Source organism: Manihot esculenta, chromosome 1 (genome assembly GCF_001659605.2).
Source record: "Manihot esculenta cultivar AM560-2 chromosome 1, M.esculenta_v8, whole genome shotgun sequence".
NCBI classification, from domain to species: Eukaryota; Viridiplantae; Streptophyta; class Magnoliopsida; order Malpighiales; family Euphorbiaceae; genus Manihot; species Manihot esculenta.
This window is the reverse complement of record NC_035161.2, coordinates 42,029,557-42,055,089: the sequence shown is the minus strand read 5'-3', so window position 1 is coordinate 42,055,089 and position 25,533 is coordinate 42,029,557. Positions and strand designations below refer to the sequence as shown.

The 25,533-nt window shown below is 34.7% G+C and overlaps 3 protein-coding genes and 1 long non-coding RNA gene across 6 annotated transcripts; 2 read left to right on the top strand and 2 right to left on the bottom strand.

The window, feature by feature from the left end:
* Window positions 1–1,140: 1,140 nt before the first annotated feature.
* Window positions 1,141–14,743, bottom strand: LOC110616067 (ATP-dependent DNA helicase 2 subunit KU80). 2 transcript variants are annotated; one of them, XM_021758388.2, is made up of 12 exons: window positions 14,547–14,743; window positions 13,805–13,897; window positions 13,591–13,642; window positions 13,270–13,401; window positions 12,655–13,058; window positions 12,114–12,400; window positions 11,806–12,001; window positions 11,484–11,690; window positions 10,766–10,933; window positions 10,356–10,682; window positions 1,496–1,626; window positions 1,141–1,412 (listed from the first exon to the last, which is right to left on the bottom strand). In XM_021758388.2, exons 1-12 carry the CDS (start codon window positions 14,559–14,561, stop codon window positions 1,352–1,354), a joined length of 2,073 nt encoding a protein of 690 aa, XP_021614080.1. In that variant the 5' UTR covers window positions 14,562–14,743; the 3' UTR covers window positions 1,141–1,351. The 2 variants fall into 2 exon arrangements, with proteins under 2 accessions (XP_021614080.1, XP_021614073.1); XM_021758381.2 differs by lacking the exon at window positions 14,547–14,743 and adding an exon at window positions 14,194–14,479.
* Window positions 14,744–15,753: 1,010 nt separating this feature from the next.
* LOC110616060 lies at window positions 15,754–17,033 on the top strand. 2 transcript variants are annotated; one of them, XR_002488138.2, is made up of 4 exons: window positions 15,754–16,070; window positions 16,191–16,438; window positions 16,595–16,669; window positions 16,853–17,033. It is a non-coding gene; the product is annotated as an uncharacterized LOC110616060 (long non-coding RNA). The 2 variants fall into 2 exon arrangements; XR_006348277.1 differs by having other exon boundaries at window positions 15,754–16,438.
* A 137-nt stretch (window positions 17,034–17,170) lies between these two features.
* LOC110616043 (proteasome subunit beta type-1) lies at window positions 17,171–20,629 on the bottom strand. The gene is made up of 7 exons (XM_021758351.2): window positions 20,443–20,629; window positions 20,229–20,336; window positions 19,482–19,563; window positions 18,573–18,702; window positions 18,350–18,492; window positions 18,168–18,254; window positions 17,171–17,532 (listed from the first exon to the last, which is right to left on the bottom strand). Exons 1-7 carry the CDS (start codon window positions 20,487–20,489, stop codon window positions 17,458–17,460), a joined length of 672 nt encoding a protein of 223 aa, XP_021614043.1. The 5' UTR covers window positions 20,490–20,629; the 3' UTR covers window positions 17,171–17,457.
* A 210-nt stretch (window positions 20,630–20,839) lies between these two features.
* On the top strand, window positions 20,840–22,656 carry LOC110616051 (protein cornichon homolog 4). The gene is made up of 5 exons (XM_021758362.2): window positions 20,840–21,043; window positions 21,119–21,300; window positions 21,473–21,595; window positions 21,689–21,760; window positions 22,407–22,656. Exons 1-4 carry the CDS (start codon window positions 20,972–20,974, stop codon window positions 21,717–21,719), a joined length of 408 nt encoding a protein of 135 aa, XP_021614054.1. The 5' UTR covers window positions 20,840–20,971; the 3' UTR covers window positions 21,720–21,760; window positions 22,407–22,656.
* Window positions 22,657–25,533: the final 2,877 nt, after the last annotated feature.

The window sequence follows — 25,533 nt, the reverse complement described above, 5'->3', positions numbered from 1 at the left end:
ATGTTTTCAAATATATCCTTTATTTATGTTATGGCATTAAAATTAAAGAATTCATATTACTCAATTGTTCTTTAAATTAATAAATTTTATTCTTTATATATAAAAGTTAATAAATAAATTATTATTAACAGTAAAAAGTAATTACATTTTTGTATAACTAAAAGGTAAGAATTATAACACGAAAGAAGTCATAAGTTATATGTAAAATAAATATATAGTTTTTTTTTTGTCCCAAGTTATTATACATTTTTATTTAAAAATAACAGTATTTATTTATTGGTTGCAGAATAATTTAATAAATTGTATTTTCTTAAATTACATGAAAATGGAAATAAATTTATTGAAAAGATTAAATAAAATAATATTATTTCCGTTCTCTAATTTTTATTAATTTTTTTAATATTTATTCTAAAATACTATCCATTTTATTTCTTTTTATAGTATGATTAACATATATATTTAATTTTATTTATTTTCAATACAATTCTCTATTAATTATTTATTTTTCTCAAATAAGAATTCAAATTATATTTTAATATTCAATTTAAACTATATATTATTAATAATGATTTATTGTTTCTTATTTTATATATGATTATAATTGAAAAACCAATAAAAAAATTATATTTTAACTTAAATAACTATTATTTCTTAAATTGTGTAAAAAGATAAAAAGTGGACAAATTATAAAATGAATCAAACGAGGGGAAATGGCTTTTATTTTTGAGACATGGGAGAAGATGATATACATATTTTTAAAATAAGAAAATTAAGTGTACTCACAAAATTAATTTAATGGTAAGTAGCAAATGTATTTAAATAAATTTGAGAGATTTCAGATTCTACTCCTATCTCCATTTAAAAAAAAAAAACGTAAAATTTTAATACACCATTTGAAATTATAATTAAAACGTTTAAAAAATAATCTTCAAAAATGTCATTTTAAACATTGGAAAAAGTAGTTTAATTGCTTTAAAATTATAATTAAAACATGTTAAATTTAATACTCAATTTAGTTCATTTAACATATTAAAAAAAATTACCAACAATGTTAAATAAAATAAGGTTATCTGAAATAAAAAAAAAAAACGAGGGGGTGGGACTGGGACTGTTGGGATATTGATAACTTCACCAGAATTAGAAGCTAGAATCAAAATCGCTCTGACAAGAGCCTATATGCCTGATTCTTTTTGTTACTAAGCAAAGTCTTCTATGACTCCCACCAAATTCCATTTCACATATAAATAAAAGCATTCTCAAAATTAAGAAGTCTATTATATATGTACATACGATTTCCATCATTAGCTACATGGCCTCACGATTACAAGGCTGACACCAGCAACTCTTGTTTTCACTCCAGCTTTGGCTCCCTTTTAACCAGAAACTTTCTCGCTTCATCATCTGTAACCTCACTGAACAAAATAGAACAGCACGAGATTAACGGCTGATATCGCAATATTACACAACTACAACAAGTAAGATGTGGAACAAAAACCTGTCTATGGCTTCTGACTTGGAAATCAATGTGATATCTTTGGAAGCAAGAAATTCCCAGAAACTGCCAAGGTTTTTCTCCTGGCTGAGTCTAAAAAGATGGTGAAGGAATTCGTTGAATTGCTTTGGTTCCTGCCATGGAAGAAGCTTCCAAAAGTTAACCAGCTATTATTGGAACACCTCTTTATGACTGGTATATTACTAATACATCAAGGTGCCGTCAAAAAAAAAGTCAGGGAACAGGTTAACTTTATGCATTAAGATTGCATTCATGTCAACAATACTCAAAAAGTTCCTCTTCTGAATCAGTGCTCGTTTCTTTTTCTCCTGCAAACTATACAAAATTTAGTTGGTGTACAGATCAAGCCTGGAATGTTGGCAACTCAATTAAAAGATGGATATGGCTGCATTAAAGCACCACATCAAAAGCCCTCCAATTATGTCGTGTTAGAGTGTGAACATAATCTGTACATAACTAAAAGAGAATACATAATCATAAGTTAATTAATACTAATCGAGTGATAAAGAATTATTAGAAGTTGTCTTAACAAGGCCTTATAATCTGTGTATAGACACGCTTATTTCAATAAAGAAAACAAATAGTAATTACCCAATTATTTCTCGTCATATTACATGGTATCAGAACTCTAGATCTATTTTTCTGCGTTTTGACTTATGCCAGTTGTGGGTTTTGGCTTCTGCCAATCGTGGATCATTATTTTCGATAGTCGTTGGATCTCACTACCGTCAATGGGAGGAGCGTACCCTTGATTACGGTCCATCCCCAAAATTCGGTGACCATTTGGACAATGCATGAGCTTCATGCCCTGAGTTTCCTTTTTGCTTCTCCTTCACACGCCGGCAAGCGTAGGTGTGTAGGACCTCCGGCGGACCTTCAATCTTCTTTCCGAGTGTCCCCACCGTATTTCGGCCATTTCCCAATCATGCCCCAGTCATCGGAGCTCGTGTAACAAGGTCTTTCATTGGTTGGATGCTCTACAGGTTCAAACGACAACCTGTTTTCTTTTTTGGCTTTTCAATCTTTAGGTGCATTGTTTTATGGTCTAGTTTGGTTTTGTGTCTTGAATTATTGGGAGAAGGGTTTTTATAAAGTGATTTTTTGAAAATTGGTTGAAATGTCCTACCATATTAAAGAACATGCTCAGTATCATAATCTTCTATTAAGAGTGTCCATCCCAATAATTCCTAATACTAAGTCAAGTAAAACTTGCCTTATTTTCTCCTCACACAAATGGATCATTGATTCTGGTGCCACGGATCACATGACAGGTAATCCTTATATTAGCCACATTTTTATTATATTTATTATTGCTTATTTATACATTTTTCAGCTTAATTTATAGTTTTTATTTTGTTTTTACAAAAAAAGGAAGAAATTGGAAAAGTGGAGAAAAAGTGCAGAAAATGACAGAAAAGTGATTGGGTCAGTAACTTGGCCAAATCACTGCCCAGATCAAACTGAAGCAGAAACCTGGAGGCAACAGTCAGAAGTGATTTGGGCAAGCGATCTGCCCAAATCACCCGCCCAAATCACTCGCAGAGACAGAAAGCAGAAAATTGGGATTAACTCACAGACAGTGATTGGGGCAACGATCTGGGCAAATCACTGCCCAAATCAAAATGACAGCAGAGGCAGACAGAAGCGCGGGAAGAGAGAAAAATTTCAGATTCAAAAGCATTGCATTCCTACCACACTTCAAACTCTTCAAGACCAGTTCCAACTCAATTTTAAGAGTCTCAAGAGAGTCTTCCACCCAAGAAATTCCACTTACAACGAAATTCAAAGGAAAAAGGGGAATCAAGACTACAAAGACCAAATCAAATTGGGATTTACAAGCCCTAATTAAATTGGGACTCTCCACCTATAAAATGGACAGCAATCAAACCAGCAAGGGGGCATCACAGCATCTCATCTTCAGCAATTCTGCAGAAAAATACAGCAGTTTGTCTCCTTCTTTTCTTTTGTGATTTTGTCCACCATGAGTGGCTAAATCCATCTTTTCTAGTTGAAGTTGGAAAATTCAGATTTGTGATGAATTGGGAGATTTAAATCTCCATTGTTAAACTTCTATTTATTTTCAATATTTATGCAATTTGATCTTTCTATAATTGTTGCTTTGCTTTTAAAATCAATTTAGGCCTATTGCTTTTAATTGCTTGAGTAACAATTGTTTGAATAATTTAGGTCTGTAATTGCTTAGATTATTTAAACACACATTTAATCAAGTTGCATAATCTAAACTTGACCACGCGGTTGACAATGTTAGAATTAGATTTCTCTAAGTCTTAATGCAGTTAACAGTTGTTCGATGCTAAAAGCCCCAAGGACGTTCCTTAGCAACTTGTTAACTAGTGTTTGATTAGCGAACGTTTCCTAATCAAACTAGAACTAAGGAGGAATTTAGATTGTGAGAAGCGTCTTCCACATCCTAAACTAATTTATTGAAATAAATAGGAGTGTTAAAGAATCAATGATCAATTCTAAACAATCTGAAATAGATCCATACTTTAACTAGAAGCTTTTCTCTTATTGAAATTCTCATCTATTTAAATTATTGCTTTCTCTTACTATTTAGTTTTAATCATCAAAACAAAACCCCCCTCTTTTAATTTCTTGTTATTTACTTGTCCAAGTCATTATTAGGAAAAGCCGTAGTGTCAAATCCCTGTGGTTCGACCCTATTGCCACTATCTACAAGTTAATTGTTGATTGTTTAATAGATTTATTTTTGACGGCTTCGACAACCGCTATCACTTATCAAATATCTAAATTGTAGTGTTTCGTTTTTTTCTGATCATTGTCTCATTCAGAATCTTGTGACAAAGCAAATTATTGATAAAAGACATGTATCTGGGGTCTCTACATTTTGAATGCATGGGTGCCTCAGTCTGTTGCCTGCTCTAATGTCGTGTCTCCGTTCGAAGCACATTGTTGATTAGGACATCCTTCTTCATCGGTTTTGAAAAAATTATGTCCTTAATTTCATAAGGTATCTTTACTGAAATGTGAGTCGTGTCATTTTGCAAAAAAATCATCAAGCTCTTTAAGTTTTAGAGTCAATAAACAAGATGAAACTACTTTGGAATTAATTCATTCGGACGTTTGGGGCCCATGTCCGGTTGGGTCTAAGACCGGATTCAGATATTTTATCACTTTTGTGGATGATCTCTCCAAAATGACTTGGATTTATTTTATGAAACATCATTCGGATGTATTTTCTCATTTTCTGCCTTTTATGCTGAAATCAAGACTCAATTTAATGTTTCTGTGCAAATTTTGTGAAGCGACAATGTTAAAAAATATATGTCATAATTATTCTAGACTTATATGACTTAACATGATATTCTTCACCAATCGTCATGTGTTGATACACTCGCTCAAAATGGAGTAGCTGAAAGAAAGAATCGACATTTCATTGAGACTGCTTGAACTCTATTATTTCAAATGCAAGTTCCTAAGCAATTTTGGACCGATGCTATCTTACTACATGCTTCCTCATTAATCGCATGCTCTCCCCAATACTAAACGATAATACTCCTTATAATGTCCTCTTTCCTAAGAAGCTATTATTTCTATTGAAACTACGATTTTTTGGTAGCACTTGCTATGTTTGAAATTTCAGACCTCATGCAACTAAATTTGATCCTAAAGCTTTAAAGTGTGTTTTCTTTTATATTTCTGCCTTCAGAAGAGGTATCGGTGTTACTCCTCAGACCTTAATAAATATCTGATCTCAACAGATGTAGCATTTTTCGAGCAAATTCCTTTTTATCCTGTTGCACAAACCTCTATTGGTCAAGAAGAGGACAATGAATGGCTCATCTATAGAATCATATCTGATGGTGGGAACTCTTCAAATATGCCTTCTGTTGCACCATCTAATGATAACATTCCTCCTAATACTCAGCCTCCTATTAAACAGTAAGTTGTTCAAGTTTACTCTCGAAGACCAGTACTTGATGATATATGTCCTGCACCAGAATTTTTTTCACCATCAAATCCACCACCGAGTGACCTTGACCTCCCCATTAGTCTTCATAAAGGTAAACGACAATGCAAGTATACCTATTCTATTGTTAATTTTATTTCTTGTGATTACATGTCTCCTTCTTCTACCTCCTTAATTACTTCTCTAGATTCAATTTCCCTAAGACAGTTAAAGAGGCCGTGGCTCATTCTGGATGGCGTGATGCAATGTTTGATGAGATCAAGGCTCTAGATGAAAATCATACTTGGAAACTAGTTGATTTACTTTCTGGCAAGAAGGCTGTGGGCTATAAATGGATTTTTGCCATCAAAGTAAATCCAGATGGTTTTGTATCGAGGCTTAAGACTCGTCTTGTCGCCAAAGGTTATACACAAACCTATGGCATTAACTATTCTGACACTCACAAACCTCGATTTGCTTGTTCATCTCTCTAGCTGCATCTTAGCATTGGCCTTTACACCAGTTAGATATCAAAAATGCTTTTTTACATAGTAACCTAAGAGGAGGTGTATATGGAGCAATCATCAGGGTTTGTTGCTCAGGGAGAGTATGAAAAAAGCTGCCGCTTGAAGAAATCTTTGTATGGTTTGAAGCAGAATTTTTGTGCATGATTTGGCAAGTTCAGTGAAGTTCAAGAATTTGAATTGAAAAAAAGCAAGTGTAACCACTCAGTTTTTTATAGAAATTCAGATACTAGTATTATTTTTTCTTATTGTGTATATTGATAATATTGTTATTACTGAAAATGATAGTGTAGGATTCTCTTCTCTCAAAAACTACTTGCAAGCGAGTTTTCACATCAAAGACTTGGACAACTTAAATATTTTTTGGAAGTCAAAGTCTTGAGGAGTAAAAAGAAAATTTTTCTGTCTTAAATGAAGTATATCCTTGAGTTGTAAAAACTAGAAAGATGGAGCTAAACCCTATAGCACACTATAGAAAGATAATATTTGTTGTATTTTACAATAGAAATTACAACCTATTTATACATGAAAGACTGTATCTAATCAGGAAGAAAAATCAAGTCTATGATTATACAATCCCTAAGATGAAGGGACTGACCCAACTATCAATATTTACTTTCTATATTAACATATTTACTTCCTATAACCTATAACACACCCCCCAAGTTAAAGCATAGATGTTAATCATGCCCAACTTGTTACATATATAATCAACTCGAGTCCCATTTAGAGCTTTAGTGAAGATATCTCCTAGTTGTTCTCCAGTTCGGATATGTCCTATTGATATTATCTTTTGTTGGACCTTTTCACAAATAAAATGACAATCAATCTTGGTGTGTTTAGTCCTCTCATGAAATATTGGATTGAAGGCAATGTGGATAGCTGCTTGATTATCATACAACTTAGCAGGCACCGAATTTGTGAACCCAACTTCTTCCAATAGTTGACGTACCCACAAGACTTCACAAATGGCTTGTGTCATGGCTCGATATTCAGATTCAGCACTAGAACGAGAGACCACATTTCTTACTTTTCCATGAGACTAGGTTACCTCCCACAAAAACACAATATCTAGTAGTTGACCGTCTATCAACCTTCGGACCTGCCCAATCAGTATTAGAAAAATATTCAATATTTGAGTGCCCATAGTTATCATAGAATAGGCATCGCCCAAGACCCCTTTAAGATAACAAAAAATTTGTCCCAGAGCATCCCACTAGACAACAATAGGGGAGGACATAAACTGACTTACCACACTCACTAAATATGCAATATCAGGACGAGTCACCGTCAAATAATTCGGCTTGCCAACTAATCTTCTATATTTTTCAGGATCTACAAATGGCTCACTGTCTTCTATGGTAAGTTGAAGGTTAGGGGTCATTAGGGCACTACAAAGCTTAGCACCCAATTTTTCTATTTTTGCCAACAAATCAAGAACATATTTTCTTTGAGATAAGAAAATGCCTTTCTTACACCGCATAACTTCGATTTCCAAGAAATATTTCAAGAGCCCAAATCCTTTGTATGAAACTGTGTTTTAAGAAATTCTTTTAGGGATGTGATGCCAGCAACGTCACTTCCTGTAATAACAATATCATCCACATATACTACAAGCAGAATTACTTCATTATCAGAATTTCTATAAAACACTGAGTGATCACACTTACTCATCTTCATTCCAAACTGTTGGACCACCTCACTAAACCTGCCAAACCATGCACGAGGACTCTGTTTCAAGCCATAAAGGGATTTTCGAAGTCTACAAACCTTGCCTAACTCCCACTAAGCAACAAAATCAGGTGGTTGCTCAATATAAACCTCCTCCTGAAGATCACCACGAAGAAAAACATTTTTAATATCCAGTTGATACAAAGGCCAATCATGTGTAGCTGCCCAATAAATAAACAATCAAACAGATGCGAGTTGATGCAAAGGCCAATCATGTGCAGCTGCCAATGAAATAAACAATCGAACAGATGCGAGCTTAGCAACTGGATGTATCAGAATAGTCAACTCCATAAGTTTGTGCATAACCTTTGGCTACTAAACGAGCCTTGAGGCGAGCAACAGATCCATCAGGGTTTACTTTCACTGCAAACACCCATTTGCACCCAATAGCCCGCTTTCTTGGGGGCAAGGACATCAACTCCCAAGTACCATTAGTGTCAAGGGCCACCATTTTCTCTTCCATTGCAGTACGCTAACCAGGATGGGACAAAGCCTCAATAATAGTTTTGGGAACTAAAATAGAATCTAAAACAGTGGCAAAACAACAAGAAGAAGAGGACAATTAATCATAAGAGACACAAGATGAAATAGGATAAGTGCAAGTACGTTTACCTTTGCGAAGAGCAATGAGCAAATCCAAATCAGACAGTGAAGGATCAGTGCGAGTAGGATCTATCGAAGAAGAAGCGCATAGCGAAGCGGAGTCAGAGTCCTCTAAGCGTTTGGAATACACATAAAAGATGGGAGGACAACCTAGCACATGAGCGGAAGGTGTAGGAATAGTCTAAGGAGACAAAGAGCGAACAGTGTATAACAAAAGTTCATCTTCCTCCCTCTAGGTGTTATAAACAGATGATGGCAGAAAAAACGGAGTGGACTCAAAGAATGTTACATCCGTAGACACAAGATACCGATTTATACATGAGAGACTGTATCTAAACAAGAAGGAAAATCAAGCCTATGATTATACAATCCCTAAGATGAAGGAACTGACCCATCTATCAATATTTACTTTCTATATTAACATATTTACTTTCTAATGATTCTTAATATATATAACAAAAAGGATGACAAATACTTTTATGATGATCCAAAAAGGTATTGGAGGTTGGTTGGAAAGCTAAATTACCTTATGGTGATGACTCGGCCAGATATTGCTTTTGCAGTAAGTCAGTTCATGTCTGCATCTACGATGAAACACTGGGCCACTCTAGAACAAATTTTATGTTATCTAAAAAGGACCCTAGACTCAATATACTCTACAGTGATTATGAGCATACTGTACTTGAGTGTTTATGAGCATACTGTACTTGAGTGTTTTTCTGATACCGATTAAACGGGATCTAAAAGTGATAGAAGGTCGATTACAGGCTATTGTGTATTTATTGAAGGAAATCTAGTATCATGAAAAAGTAAGAAGCAAAATGTGGTATCCAAATCCAGTGCCAAATCAGAATATAGGGTCATGACTCAATCCACTTGTGAGATTCTATGGATAAATCATCCACCGAAAGAAGTTGGTATGGATGTTGGGTCACTCACGAAACTTTAGTGTGATAATCAGGCTGCTTTTCAAAGTATACCATGAACGGACTAAATATATTGAAGTTGATTGTCATTTCATCCGTGAGAAAATTTAAAAAAATTCAATCTCCACCAATTATATGTAGACAGGAAAGCAACTAAGTGATCTACTCACCAAAACTTTAAATGAGCCTCAAATAGAATATCTTTTTAATAAACTAGGCATGATAAATATTTATGTTCTAATTTGAGGAGTGTTAGAGTGTGAACATAATCTGTACATAATTAAAGGAGATTACATAATTATAGGCTAATTGATAGAGAACTTTTAGGAATTGCCTTAGCAAGACATTGTAATATGTATATAGACACACTTAATTCAATAGAGAAAACACACAAAAATTACCCAATTGTTTCTTGTCATCTTACATGCCCAATTTAGAATTCTTGTCATCTTACATGTCCAATTTAGAATTCATCAATTTTCCTTTTTCACACCACGGAGAAAACACACTTAAAGTTCAACATGAAACCAGGCAGTGTAGAAAACAATTTCAAGGGCAAACATTTACGCCACAAAAATAAATTAGAGTAAATATAAAATAAAAGTAAAGGAAAATTTTGCCTAGTACATATTTAAAATACATTATAAAAAAATTATTTTAAATCCATTTTAAAAATAAATTACATTAAAATCAAATGTTATCTTCTATATCAAAGCATTTCATCTATATACATACATGCATCAAATATACAAAATGAGATGATATAAACTAGTTATATTTTGCCTAGATTCAGTTTATGACAAAAGCATAATAAAAATATGTGCCATTTACATGTAAAATAGATAGACATTGCAATACCTTATGACCGATCTAGATAAAAAAAAAAAAATTCTAAAATGTACATGCAAGTATATTTCCCTCGCTAACAGGAATTTTTAGATCTATCCTTGTCCATGTTGATGTCATCAGTCATTACACCAACTACTGTCGAAGTTAGGGACCATATGTTGCAAATGGAATAATTGCCTCTAGTATATATGAAATTATAATAAAAAACCAAAAACACATTAAAAAAAAAAAGCTAAATTACCCAAATTTGTGAACCACGCCCAAAAAAAGAGAATTACCTGCTCAAGGATGCAACCCTTGCGAAGGGCTACCAAACATTCCAATGCTTTATGGAAGTTATCCCCTCCTCTGCAATTCTCCACTATGTTGCATATCTTATTTTCCATATCTTTGATTGCTTTAGCGACCCAATCTGGGCTATCTCTGCGGGACATCATGGCTTCAAAATCTTGGATAGGAGTTGAATCCCCAATTTTATCAACCTTAACTAAGAGTTTGATTTCATCAGACTTGATGGCTAGAGCATTTGATGCATCTCCATAACCCCCTTCATCATCTGAGCCAGATGGCTTCTCTCGCAAAAATCGCCTGGTTGATTTCTTTAGCTGCAAACCACATTACTTTTGTTAATACCTATGATGAACTAGGCAGCATAAAACATTTTATTAGTAGTATTAGGAAAGCAGACCTTTGGATTCTTCTTAACTTCAAAGCTTTGACAGAATGATTCAATAACAGATTTGCTTTCAGAAAAAAGTTGTGGATCAGGTTCAGTTATCCTCTTAAGCGTTCTGTCTAATGAGGGTACAGCAGCGTCTGGTTGCTTTGATTTTAGCTCAAGATAATGATAGAAGCGCTGAAAAACACAATGGCTATCAGTTTCAGTCAGCAGATATTCCCTACTCTTGGGTGGTGGGGGATCACATGCATGTGTTTTCTTTGATTATCTTTTGAAGGCTTTTTCTCACTACTCTTTTAAAGAATATTGGAGAAATCATATTTGCACTATGACTGGCTGCAATGCAGGACATCCTCCATGTTTTTTGATCCAACAGCATCCTAAGTAATTCAATATCCATGCACTAGGAATCTTACCTAACAAAAAATAGATAATGATCTCTTAGCTTACCTACAACTCAAAAAAGTAACAGCCTGCATATTCTGCCATTGTTAGCAATGATGGTACAATCTTCCTCTCATTCATCTAAAATTATATAACAACAAAAATAGTTCGACAAAGCTTTGTCTAAGCTGCTAGACATTGGTAAAATAGTGGACCAAGAAACCAAATGTCATATGGTAAAACTTGAACATCTTGTATCAGAATGTAAAGATCTATAAACATTTCCTAACATTTGTTGTGGGGGCTAGGTCAAATCTGAGTGCACAAAATAATAGCAACATACCTCCAGAATAGGATTTGGCGTGAAGTCAGGAAGAAGAGCTTCCTCTTTTCCAGGTGGTGCCAGGTCAAGCATCATTACAAGGTTGTCTGCTGCCTTTTGCTGCTGTTCACTAGGCTGAAGTGAGGCAGGGTAACTGCTGAAAGAAGGGAACTGAAATTCTCGGACATCCTCAGCAAAAGGAAGCACATTGAAGAAAAATGAATCAGGCTGCTCAGAAAACCAACAAACAGTATTGGCAAGTGTCCATAGAAACAAAGCAAAGGACGCAGAGACAGACAATTTGGTGTAAGGAACCAAAATATTTTTTCATACTGAAACCTACAATCTTGTCGTTCTCAGATAGGTTGGGTGTCAAAACCCCCAAAACAACATTCCCCTGTCCTTGTCTCCAAACACAACGCACAATTGCAACCTTATTCAATTCCTTCATTGCTCTTCCTAAGGCAGAAACAGCAATTGTAGCCCTCACATTGCTGGGTTCAGCTATAAAGATGTTCACATCTTTTATATAATAGTGTCTTGATAATTACATGCAGATCAGGATAAAAGAAAAAAGTGAGACTAAAAGTTATCATTTAATCTATGTTAACTCATGTCAAACTGTATGCATACAACTTAAACCAGATATACCGCAATATGTTTGATGCATCAGTGAAACAAAGAAGCTTCACACCCTTTTCTGGCTTGAACTTGAAAGCATCCCACTCAACTGATGATATAGGAACCACTTGTGGTCCATATCGATAACCCTTAATCCTTTGATGCGGCGGTACAACCTTACCAGGATCTTCAACACTTTTGTACTCATAATCTACTTTGACTTCATGTGTGGCATATTTATCAGTTGGAGGTGCTTTATCAGAATATTTCTTCAGACTGGGGAACTTCTCCTCCGAGGTCTTCTTGTACACCCATACCTAGTCACAAATAATGTTCCCAAAAAGGATTTAAAAAAACCCTTAAAACCTTAAAAGTCTTGATGCTGCATTTTTAGCAGGTTAATTTGATGCATCTCTAGTATAAAGAGAGGGAAAAACAACATATGAGTAGCAATAAATGAAGGGGAAAACATTACATCATTTTATTGTATGTAAACAATATTAGGTGATCACAGTTTAAAGATCAACACCATACACTTGAAAAGTATTCCCATGGAAACCATGGATCTCACCTTAATCTTCAACTTGGGACTGATTTCAAGGTCACCCCTGAAAATTGTAACTGGCGAAATATTTCGAGTTTTAAGTGCACCTAACAATGAGGTTGAATTCTCAACATATACAGTCTTAGCAGATGTTTTCTCTGAAAATAGATGCAAGAGGCGGTCATTCTCATCAACTATTCTCCGATCTGCATCCTCGCTTAGTCTTCCTCTTACAACAATAGTCTTCATCCTCACTCCATGTGCAGCCATTTGAACAGCAATAGTGATCACTTGATCTTCTTTGGTTCCTTCATATGGACCTTTAATAGGATTTCGTGCATCTGTTATAAGACAGATATGCTTTTTTCCTTTGTTTGTCGATTGATATTTTTTTATCATCATATCCATACCAACAACAATAGCATCAAGATCTAACAAAGTCAAGGCACCAACTTGCTAAGCACATATAATACCACTAATAACTAATTATAATTTATTTCCAAAAGACCCACTATATTTTTAATGATAATTGTTTTCTGATAGCTTCAATTTAGAACCATAAAAAATGTCAAGTTGATGACAAAGAAGGATGTAAGATCAAATCGAGAACCAAAAGACAAAGTATAGTAAATTAGAGGATACAATCACCGGAAACAGTTCCTCGTGGAAGTTTTTGTAATGATTCAACAGTATCTCCATCAACAACCTTGATGTTTCGCAAAACCACAACATGCTCATATCCACCAACTTCCATTGTCAGCTCATTGTCAGTGTCTGCAGATTTTATGAAAGTAATTGATCAATAGTTCCTGTATGGGTACATCCAAACCAAATGAATGAATAAATAAAGTAACCATAAATAATTGCAAATCCTCGCTGGCCAACTTCATTGAAAATTACCACTTCAACTAAACAGGGACCTCTGTCACAGTGTCACCTGTAACTAGCAGAACTAAAACATACCTTCAGTTCCAAATATGACAATTCCAACTTCATCAAATTTTCTGTAAATTAGCTGCAAAGAATAAATCAAGGTAATTATTATTTGCATGCTTAAGCTAATACTATACAAGGAATAAAAATATTAATATACAGGTATCCAAATTCAACTTGATAAAGGAAGAATATTAACCATAGTCTTATAATATACTTGAAAGCCAAAAGGTAGGCATAATACCTTTTTCTGTATGAGCATGGAACAGAGTTTTTCAACCTCTGGAAGAACATTGTGCATTGACGGACCAACATCAAGTAACAATATCAATCCTTCCTGTTTCCAGGGTACAAAAGACAAACTTATCCCATGTTAGCTACTGAAACAAGTATGTCTAATAAATGTTCTTGCATTGACGCGGGGAGGGGCGGTAACGGTGTCGACACCACAACCCTCCAGTTAGAAAAGAAACCATCAAATTCTCAACAAATAGTTGGAAGTAATTTGTGAACTGTAACAAACCCTTTTCCAGCCAAGAAGACCCATATTTCAAACACCCCCAACCCCCCACACACCCACCAAAAAACAAAACAAAACAAAAGGGCGCTTGGGCTCGTTCCAAAATCAACCACCTGTTGATTGGAGGATTCAGAATCAGATCCGCGAGCAGCAACAAAACCACCCACACCCATTTTCCAGCTGGGCAGTGGAGGCTAGGCTAAAACCTATTTAGTAAGGAAGGGAAACAGAAAGCAGCCATTCGAACCCTCAAGTATGTTTTTTTTTTCTTCTCAGAATTCCTACGACAGAAGATATACCATCCCTTGCTGAAGTATTTACCAGTATTATGAGTCACTTATAGCAGATAAATATAATAAAGGCTGAAGCTTCTTACAGAAAAATCCTAAACCCCACTATGCAGTTTGGAATTAATGAAATTAAAACAAGTAAATGGTGAAGAAATAAGCAAACGATATTGCTTTACCCTGTTTCGAGCCATTGCAGAGACAAGAAAGAAGAAAACTTGCGATAGAAGCTGAAAATAGAAGAGGAGGACGGCCTGATTTTAATTTAAAAATGGGTGGAGTGCCAATCTCGCTCTTTCTTCTTCCCGCCTCTACCAAGTCAGCCAAATTATGGGTAGATGGCTAAGAAAGCTCCATTTCTTCTACGGAAAATTTAAAATGCAGGTAAAATTTATACTCGATTTTTCAGAATATATATACTTAATTATTAAGAAACTAATATATTGTACAATTTTAAATAATTTCATTTTATAGGTAAACCCAAATTGAACAAATCCTTGAAAAACAGAGACAAAAAGAATACGAGGGTATTTATTAGATCGTAAATAGGACTTTTTTCCATTATCAGTGTATTTATTAGATCCTAAATGGGACTTAGTGTTTGAAAGTTTATTAGCTAAATTAATTTAATATTAATTAGAAGTATTAGGGATATAAATGCTAGCGTAGTCTACTCCAATTCATCTGATTTATATTTCGTCTCAAATCTCGATTATAAACTAGTTTTAATAATTTTAATTAAAAAATTATTTTTAAAAATATTTAATTTTTAATTTTTAAATAAAAAAATATATAAAAATTTATAAATATTATTATAAAATATATTTTTTATATTAAATTAATTATTTATATAAACAGATTTGAGTAGTGAGTAATTTATATATAAAATTTAAATTTAATCTGAATAATAGATATTATTTTTTTAAAATTAAAATTTATCTTAAATTTAATTATAATTATTTAAATTTTTTTTATTAAAATTCAGTCGGATCGAATATTATATTTTATCTGTTGCCATCCTTAAAAAATACTCATGATAAAAGTTTAAAAAGTTGTTTAAGTTTTAAAAATATTTTTATACATAGAATAATGGAGAATACTTTGAAAAAAATTACTATTATCATTGAATTTTTTGTAAGAAAGTGATTGTTTAAACAAATTTATTAATTAAAAAATATATTAAAATGTTTATAAATTATAAAAATTTTATTAATTAGTCTTATTAAAAAAAATTTAAATATTTTAATATGGGGGAATTAATTAGTAGTTTTTTAAAATTAAAAAATATTTTAATATATTTTTTAAAATTAAAACATCAATTATTAATAAATTTATCTATATTATAATAAATACATAAAGGACAAGTGAACAGAGAGAGTAAAGAGAGCAAGAAATCGGGCTGGTGTGAATCGCAGCCTGTCGGGCTCCTCTGCCTTTGGGTAGAAGGAGCTTGACATTGTTTTTATGTGCAGTTTTTCGTTTTTTTATTGTGCTTTTGTTAGTTTTTCGCTTAGTTTGTGTGGGTTTGCTTGGTAATGTTTTTGGTTGTCAATGCTGAGAGGAGGACCGGTGATGTATTCGATGCCGAAACTCGTGCGGTTCCATTGATTGCCTCATAACTATACGGGACTCAAAGTGTCATGGCCGGTCTGTTTTTTATTTCTGTTATCGATGGCCATTGAAGCAGCTTGTGGCAATAATTGGTGCTTGTCTTGTGCAGCCGAAATTTATTCGATTTGATGATTGATTGATTTTGTTCTGTTGTTTTTTCTTTATTTTCCTTCTCTTTGCATGCAAGTCAATGGTTTATTATCTTTTTCCAGCTGTTTCGGATTTGAAGTGTCTTTTCGAAATTCACCGAGAGTCAATGAGTGGTGGCTCTCATTTCCAATTCAGATTTGCACAGCATTTCGCGAATGGTGGAAAGTTAGTTATGGGCCGCTATTTACTAAGTCGTGGGATATTTAGGGGCGCAGAAGAACCAACATACACTTGCTCTGTGTGCAGCTACCAAGCATTGTATATCAACTTCGGAAAACATCAGCGATCTTACTCATTATGCTCCTCATTGGTAAGGTTCATTATGCTCCTCATTGGTAAGGTTCACAAGACCGTTAACACAGTTGGGAAAAAAAATGTGGCCGAGTTTAATAGTTATCCTTCTACCAACTATAAGCCTATAATTGCTTGTGGTGGTGAAATGAAAACGCGATATATCTTTTTACAGGAACTACAATGGCAGTAGAAAGAAGCCTGTGAGTCGAGAAGTGGCACACTGGCACTGGAGGAGCTTCTTCAAGCGGTAAAAATCTTATATTCAGATACCATCTAACTATTTTCAAAGGAAAATTACATAATACATGAACTTTTTTTTTTTATAGAAAAATTGAAATTAGTTAATTGTTCCCTCAATTTCTTCAAAACGCGCTAGCTAGTTTATATCTTTTTAAGTCGTTAATTACTTAATTTATTTTATAAATTATAGAGAATAATAATTTGGAGAAGAAAGGATGGGCTTCGGCAGACAGCTTCTGAAGAGGGGAAAAAAACGGCTTCTCAAACAGCCCACTGCTTACTGGCCTATCTGAGATCATTTCCACAACTTGTAGCTTGGGCTTATGCTCTTCCTCTTGCTAGCATAAAGCAGGATAGGGTCCCTATTTACACGTGTTATTCTATTATTTGATGTATCAACTAGCAAAAATAATATTAGTGGAAATAGATCCACCTACATTTCTGCGAAACCAGAAAAAAAAGCGCAACTTACCATGAACATTTCCAAACTACTACTTTTCTACGTGTGTGGTGCAATAAGGACTTCATTCATTAAATTCTTACTTACAGGCCATAAAATTTTCAAACTAGCCGATCAAAATGCAACCACATATGTTCCAAGACATGAATTGCGTCATTGGTGAAAATCTACACTAGAAAATATATTTGTTCAAGTTATGCTAATTTAAAAGTTACCGATCAACAGGATGAAAATGCTTAAACAGCTGAAACATCAAACATGACAAGTGTACCAAAGGGTGATCCAGGCATTTCCTCAAGCAACTTATGACAAGACAAACAAGATTTTTGGCCAGCTCAATCTTTTCTGAGTTCCATATATTCCCGACGAATACCATCAGCATTTAGGACGACAATTTCAAGCTTATCCCCCTGTTGAACACACATGAAAGGTTAAGGATAATGACCAAGCACCACAAAATCAACAGTGCAAAATGAATATGTTTGTCCATTTATTTGGACAAAGATTCTGCCAAGGCCAATTTTCAGGCTGGACTGCCAGTTCGGCTGGTTATAATGGTTTGAACTGGTTCCAGTTAGGCCCCAGTTTGGAATTTTTTAAATTGACAATAATGTTAATATTCTATACATTATAGGATATAATCTACAAGATATAGTTTTATAAGGCAATCATTACTTAGTTTATAATGCAAACAAAGTAAAGGGAACCAATATAATTTTTTTGAAAAAAAATATTTTGAAACGGGCAGGTTCAGTTTCCTGTTCAAGAAAGGGAAAACCTGAAGTGGACCCCTATAACCCGATTTTGGGCCAGTTCATGAATCAGAACCGCAGTCCCAGTCCATTCAAAGTTTGAACCAGCCCATGGCCGGGATATGCATCCACATGTCAGATGTGCTACTTTGTGCGAATGCAATACTGAAGCAGTTTTCCCTCATCTTGCCTTCAACAAATTAAATAACTCAAAAGAACATAAAACAAAATAATAGTAAGAAGCACTTCTATTTTCCCCTAAGCCAAAAATTGTCCCGGAAACAAGAACTTACAGTGTATATATCCCTCTCAGTTGCAGATGCAAAAACAGTTTTCACCAAGTCAACAGCTTCCAGTTCTGAAAGTGGAGTTACAGCATCCTGCACAGTTCATAAAATTCAAAAATAGAAACATATTAAAAATAAACGGTGTCTGAAAAATATTCATCCATACATAAGAGAGGCCAAGAGCATACCTGGGCAGGCAATAAGAGGGGGCTGGGAGACTTCAGTTGGTTATCCAGAAATGGCATGATAAGAGTGGAACCAGAACCCTGAGCACTATATCCAACCCTCTCATAGGAACCAACAGCATCATAAGTGTAGACACAGCCCTTTCCTACAATTAGGGAACAAGAAAAAGCATTGTTAATACCAAGGAAGTGTTTAAAACAATGGCACCAGTTTCTAATAGTTTACCTTCACTATCAAGGCCACCTAGAACATTAAAAGCATAGTAGGGAAAGAAGCGCTTATAGTAGAGAGTATTGGAGAGTAGTTGAGCCATGGCAGGACAGCTCATTTGCTTGTTGTGTTGATGTTGATAGATCTGAATTCAAAAAGAACCATCAAGAATGGCATGAGTAGAAGAACAAGTGTCAACTCATTCAACACAGCTAAAGGCTTCTATCAAAACCATATAGTCACAAATATGAAGACACATAGCTATCCATCTTAAAATTCATACAACCCATTGAATCTACCTACAGTTGGTGTACATCATTTGCACGCAAATATACTAAGAGAACTTCTATTGTTGGCCGCAAAAGACCATGACTCTTCATAGAAAATTCAGGTATCTAAAGAAATCAACATAAATTTACGTTAATTATTCCTTCATTGTATCTTAAACTTTAATGTATGTTCATACCCAGTGAAATTGTAACATGACCAGGTAAAATGAATGCATTTACAAGCAAAGCACTTGGATGAAGACAAGAAAAGATGAAGGAAGATAAGTTGAATACACAGTCTGTCCAGCTACACTGAATACAGAAGGAGGCTCCACTGTCCTGATATCAGGCTCCATTGGCTATCAAATACAAATGACTCCATATGGGTGCACGTTTGCCACGCATATCAGTAGTTTAAGCACCACTTATTTGTCACAAGAGAATCTTCCAACTAGATTTCAAACGATTATTACATGTGTATGTTATGTGAAGCCGCTAATTTTATTCACAGATAAGTTTGATCCAGAGAGTAATGTAGTCAAAACAATTTAAGTAAACAAATATTTTCTGCATATTAAAAATAACATAATCATTTGTAATGAAGAAATAACACTTGACAAAATCAACAATCAGTTTATGGTTTTTGAAGTCTCACCAAGTGCCTAGCTGCCAAATGCTTTTGTAGGGCTTTCACATCAGCTTGAAAGCCAGAAGATGCCATTACACTTTTGTCAGCTCTGAGATCAAGAAGAGGATATCCAGTTCATATACAAAGGAGAAAACGCAAGAAAAGAAGAAGAAAAAAAATCATTTGTTGGCTAATCTCTTTACACTTAAAAATACTAATCAACATTCATTTACCAACAATAATGCTTACTGTAAGGCAGTCAGTACTAATAATTTGATATAGTTGGGAAAATTGACTCAGAATTAGTATGAAGTACATGAAAATAAGTGTAGATACAATAAGATATTAGACTATTAAGTCTAAAGGAAAAGTAACTAGGACTAGATCATTATTATAACAGGCGATCGCGAAAAATATAAACACCAAAATACTAAGTTGAATAAGCCTTCCAGTATCTCTTGTATTTCACAATCAAATGGTCTCACCTGAAAAGCTCAACATATATGCCAAATTTAAACCAATGTGTTTTGCACCCAGTTTATAGCGAAATTGTCAAAATAACACCCATCAATCCATTTCAACGAGCATGGCTTGTTTAGTATTAGTAGAAACCAAAAGAAGCCCTAACAACTCAGTTCAAACCCTAAAATACCCGAAAACCACAGGGTCCATAATTCTGGCAAGACACCATTACAACACAACGACAATAAGTAGGCATACTTAGCCGTTCAATCTACAAATACAAACGGAAATCAAGAACTTAAAAACACGTACAGTTTACAGATTTTGGAGTACTCCCGGGTGAGAATACTGTAGCCAGTGGACATTCGAGTGTCGGCGGCGATAACACAGTAATCGGCGCCAGCAATCGCAACACAAGATCTGCGAACAATAAAAAAATCAAATCAACAATGACAAATCACATAAAGAGCCATTGACGAAAATGAATATGAAGAGGAAGAGGAAGATTTTAAAGAAAAAAATGCACCCTCCATTGTTATCGTATGGAGACCAGTTAGCTTGTTGCTTAGTCATCAAGTACAGAGCAAAAACGGGGATTCAAATATAAGATGAAAGACAGGGCAACGAAATTGCAGAAAAAAGCTTCAAGCTTTCAAGGCTTGCCTTGCTGGTTCTTTTATTTCACGGATCTATCTGTCTTTAGCATCAAGAAAACCATAACTACCATTGCGACACCGTTTGCCTTATCTCGTCTTGTGCGTGGGGTGGATCAACGGGCATAGACCCAATCTTGGTATCGGAGCGGGTCAATTCAGACAAACTTTTCAAATTTAATATCGAGAATGGCCCATCAACAATGGGCTCAATGCATTGTATATGGCCCATCACAGTTCCGCTTATCTGCATTCACGGTTTAGCAGCACGACGCCGTTCAGATTTCAGCAAATCCAAGCACGCGTGACCGTCGTTCAGCGAGCGACACTGACACCTATTCTACGTCGACTTGTTTTCTTGGACAAGGTCCGGCGAAGTGAAAAGGAGAGAGAAGGAGGCGGATGGGGACGCTCTATGCATGGCTGCTGAATTGCTTTCTCCTTATATCTGTAATGGGCCTCGTTGCATTCCAGGTCCTCGTTTTCCCTTTTTGTTCTGCTATTAATTTGGCTTTATTTGATGCATAAATAGATTTATTTTGTTTACAGCTTATCATGCTGATGGATCTGGAGTTTGATTATATGAACCCTTACGATACAGCGTCACGGATGAACTTGGTTACTTTGCCCGAGTATTTTGCTCATGGACTTCTATGTATCGCCTTTTTATTCACTGGACACTGGTTTTTCTTTCTCTTGTCCCTTCCCTACCTGTATAACAATATCAGAATGTAAGTTTTCTTTTCTTCATCACTAACCCATTCAATCATTAAGAAAATTTACCTTATAGAAATGCTGATTAAATAATTAGGTTAAACGTGCAAGAAAATACCCTAAAGTCCCCTTTTTATTTGTACAGTTCCAACTTATCAATTCTACCAATATGTTATCTAAATATTGCAGGTACTTGCAAAGACGGCACTTAGTTGATGTTACTGAGATCTATAACCAGCTTAGTACGGAAAAGCAACAGAGGCTTTTTAAGCTTGGCTATCTTGTAATCCTTTTGGTCCTTTGTATATTCTGGTAACGTGATAAAGTTGCAATTCAAGCCTCATTATTTTACTAAATCTTTTTAAGCACTCGGGTGTTGATTTCATTTAGATTATTGTATTTTAGGTTTCTTTGGACAATTGAAGGATTTGAGTAATCAGGCGTTGAGTGCTCATGCCAAGTTTCCTGTTGTGACCTGTGAGTTTTTTAGTTCTTTTGACCGCCCATTTCTATGGTGCTTCAAGCAACCAAATTGTCAATGCTGATTGGATCAAATGGAAGGAAATGAATGTCATCATTTTCATTGCAAGAATAAATGAATTATCAGCTTGACAAATTTATCAGCATCTTATATGTTCATTGTTAAGATATTGACAAAGAAGTTGCATTAACTTTCAGAATTAGATAAGTTCCTTCTGCAAATGTGTTTGTTGAGTCATAATTGAATTTCAATTGGTGGAGTTCATTTGGGGTGGTATCAGTGATAATGGACGTCGTCTATGGCAAGGAGTGGTGGTTTTAGGCAAGCTCATTTCCATTGCAATGCCAATTACTGTTAGGGTGTTGTTTAGTTGGTGGATCCTTCTTTTGCTTTAGACTCATGTGCCATTAATCTTATGTGAATTATTTTATGTGCATTGCAATTCTATGCTTGAGGCTGTGACACATGCAAGTACTGTTTAAACCAATTAGCCTAAACAGAGTTGAAGTTTCTTAAAGTTAATTGCTAATGAGCATCTGATTTCATTACAAGTTTTTCCTATTCTGTCAATCCAAGCTTTTTTTATTATCGTAAATTATTACATCTTTTCGTCTATTTATATTAATTTTTTGCTTGTTTCAGGTTTTTTGTTTGGTGGGGATGGGGAACTACACAGACTATTTGGGATTTACTGTCACGTATAAGAGGAGAAATAAGAAGAATTAGTTGATTAGTAAATTGGAGGGAAAATACCAGTTGACAGTTATTGTTGTTGTAATTGGAGGGAAATAGTTCAGAGGCAGTTATCCTGTTACAGCTGATATAAAGACACTGTAAACAGATTGTAAAGGCATTCAAAAGAGATCAATCAAGAAGGAATACTCTCTCTCTATCTCTATCTCTCCTCCCAACTTTCCCTCTCTCTTTCTCTCCCATTTATCCTCTCTAATTCCTCTATCTTCCTCTGAATCTCTGTTCTATTCTCTTTAATTCTTTTCTGTTAGGGTTAATCCTAACATTTGGTATCAGAGCGAGGTGAGCATTGGATGAAATACAATTTCTATTTTTATTTTGATCGAGTTTTGAAGTTTCCATCAAATTGTTTTGTAGTGTAGCAAGTTCTAATTCTTGATCTTCCTTAATTTTGACAAATTAGAAACCTAGTTAAGGATGAGGGTAGCTTTTCATCTGCCATAATTGTTCAGGTTCTTCCTTTTTACATCATATAAGATCACGTTCCATCATATGGCCTTAGCCCTTTATTGGTGTTAGGATTTTTACTTCTGTGAGCTGTTACTCGCTACTCTTTGTAAATAGTGGAAATATTTATAGGGACACAATTGTAATTCTGTAAATATTAGCTTAGCTCCGCAGTAAAGTGAATTTCACGTCTTAGTCAATTCACGATAAGGGCTCGCTCTAATTTTGTCTATATAAGGAGAGCAACTCTTTTAAGAAGATTCACGTTTCTTTTTCTCCCAAATCATTTTACTTTCATTTTCTCTGAAATTGTTTACATGGTATCAGAGGAGCTAGTGGTCACTGAGCCTTAGAGCTTCACCTTTTCTTTTCAATTTCGTAAGATCCATTGATTTCAATCAATTCTCAAATTAATTCTCGTTAACCACAAAAATGGTGGAATTCTCAGTGTCTCAAATAAAAAGAGATATTTTGCTACAAAAACAATAAGAAACTATCGAAAGGAGATTCAAGATGAATGAATCTTTCCTCTTGCAGAATTATGACCATCCAAGCATGGTGTTGGTAAGTGCTCCTCTAACTGGAACTAATTACCTCTCTTGGAGTAGATCGATGAAAATAGCGCTTCGCGCTAAGAACAAATTAGGATTCATAAATGGCAAAATTGATGTGTCGAATATAGATTCTAATGAATATGAGCAATGGCTAAAAGTTGATAGCATAGTTTTCTCATGGCTATTGAATTCTATCTCTAAAGAATTAGTAGATGCATTATTATATGTTGCTATTGCTCAAGATTTATGGTTTGAACTAGAGAAGAGGTTCAACGAATGTAATGGACCTCTCATGTATCAACTAAAGAGAAAAATCAGCTCCTTTTTCCAGGAAAACATGCCTGTAATTGTGTACTTTACAAAACTAAAAAAATTGTGGGATGAGTTGTCATGCCTAAAAGATGCCTAAAAGTTTTTCCAGCATGCACATGTGGTGCATCCAAGGCCATGGTAGACTTGGACAATAATGACAAATTGGTGCAGTTTTTATGGGATTAAACGATGCTTATGATCACATAAGAAATCAGATCCTACTATTGAATCTACTGCCAATCGTTAAGAAAGCTTATTCTATGATACTCAAGGTTGAAAAGAAACGAAAAGTATACAATGTCATTGAGCTGACTGAGGCATCTGCAATGTTAGCAAACAATCAAGGAAACAATAGATTCAATGGAAATAAAGCTGGAACAAGAAATTACGAAGGCAAGAAAGGTTATCTAAAAAAGGAAGACAAATATTATAATCATTGTCATGTTGAAGGACATGTGAAAGACAGTTGCTTCAAGATCCACGGATATCCAGACTGGTACAAAGAACTAAAGCAGAAAAAGACCAAACCTTAGGCTTATGCAGTAACACAAAAATGAAGTAGTTGCGGATGAACCATTGTCATTGTTTGAGATCCAACCTGCTGAATCGAATTCAGCATTAGCCACAATAATTCAGCAAGAAGTTGCAAGGTACATGAAGGGAAAGGGAATAGCAGAGGTAAACTGTGCAAATTATTCTAACTTTGCAGGTAGCTCTCTTAATTTGTCTTTGTTTAAATTGCATGATAGAGTAGGTTAGGTCGTAGACACAGGAGCTACCACTCACATGTGTTCAAATTACCACCTATTAAAAAATCCACAAAGACAAACCTCAAATAACCTAGTCCACTTGATGATTCTGTCCAAACAGTGACTCATATAGGTACTGTGATTTTAAGTCCAAATCTTGAATTGCAAGATATATTATACATACCCTAATTCAAATATAACCTGCTTTTAGTACACAAGCTGGTACAAGACAAAACGATGACAATTAGTTTCCTGCAAAATAAATGTGTTTTGTAGAACCACTTGATTGAGAAGGTAGTAGCCATTGGCAAAGTGTAAGTAAGACTCTACAAAATAGATGCATCCTTCTTTAATGTCAATGAGTTGAAGAATAAAGAGTTGCATTGGATAGCTTGTAATGAAAATAATGCAATAGCAACGTCAAGTGTGGACAGTATTAGCCTTTGGCATACTAGATTAGGACGTGCATTATCAAGTGTATTGTGCAAGATTATAAATACTGAGGTTTGCAATGATGAAATAAAAGTTTGTGAAGTTTGCCCTTTAGTTAAACAAAAGAGAATGCCATTTCAAAAAAGTACCACAGTGACTTCTCATGTCTTTGAACTTATACATATGGATTTGTGGAGACTTTATCATGTCATTTCACAGTCTGGTGTAAGGTATTTCCTAACCTTGATAGATGATTTCAGTAAAACGACTTGGACTTATCTTATAGCAGATAAAACCCAAACTTCTTCAATGATTGCTTTATTCTTGAACCTTATATCAAACCAATTCAACAGATCAGTGAAGGTGGTTAGATTGGACAATGGGTCCGAATTTGTAAATCGAGTTTGCCATCAATTATTCACAGTAAAGGCAATCATACACCAAAGATCTTGCTTCTACACACCACAGCAAAATGGTGTGACTGAAAGAAAGCACCAACACCTCTTACAAATAGCCAGAAAT

Bases quoted from the DNA above. Each gene is read 5' to 3' on its own strand.
- LOC110616067 (XM_021758381.2), bottom strand. From the start codon at position 14,253: ATGGGTGTGGGTGGTTTTGTTGCTGCTCGCGGATCTGATTCTGAATCC. The intron at 13,898-14,193 runs GTGGTTGATTTT...CCCTGGAAACAG, and splicing joins CTGAATCCTCCAATCAACAG to GAAGGATTGATATTGTTACT. The intron at 10,683-10,765 runs GTCTGCTTTCCT...TGTGGTTTGCAG, and splicing joins AAGTTAAGAAGAATCCAAAG to CTAAAGAAATCAACCAGGCG.
- LOC110616043 (XM_021758351.2), bottom strand. From the start codon at position 20,489: ATGACTAAGCAACAAGCTAACTGGTCTCCATACGATAACAATGGAGG. The intron at 20,337-20,442 runs GTGCATTTTTTT...TATTGTTCGCAG, and splicing joins CCATACGATAACAATGGAGG to ATCTTGTGTTGCGATTGCTG. The intron at 19,564-20,228 runs GTACGTGTTTTT...TCTTGATCTCAG, and splicing joins TACTCCAAAATCTGTAAACT to AGCTGACAAAAGTGTAATGG.
- LOC110616051 (XM_021758362.2), top strand. From the start codon at position 20,972: ATGGGGACGCTCTATGCATGGCTGCTGAATTGCTTTCTCCTTATATCT. The intron at 21,044-21,118 runs GTCCTCGTTTTC...TTTTGTTTACAG, and splicing joins TGGGCCTCGTTGCATTCCAG to CTTATCATGCTGATGGATCT. The intron at 21,596-21,688 runs GTAACGTGATAA...ATTGTATTTTAG, and splicing joins TTGGTCCTTTGTATATTCTG to GTTTCTTTGGACAATTGAAG.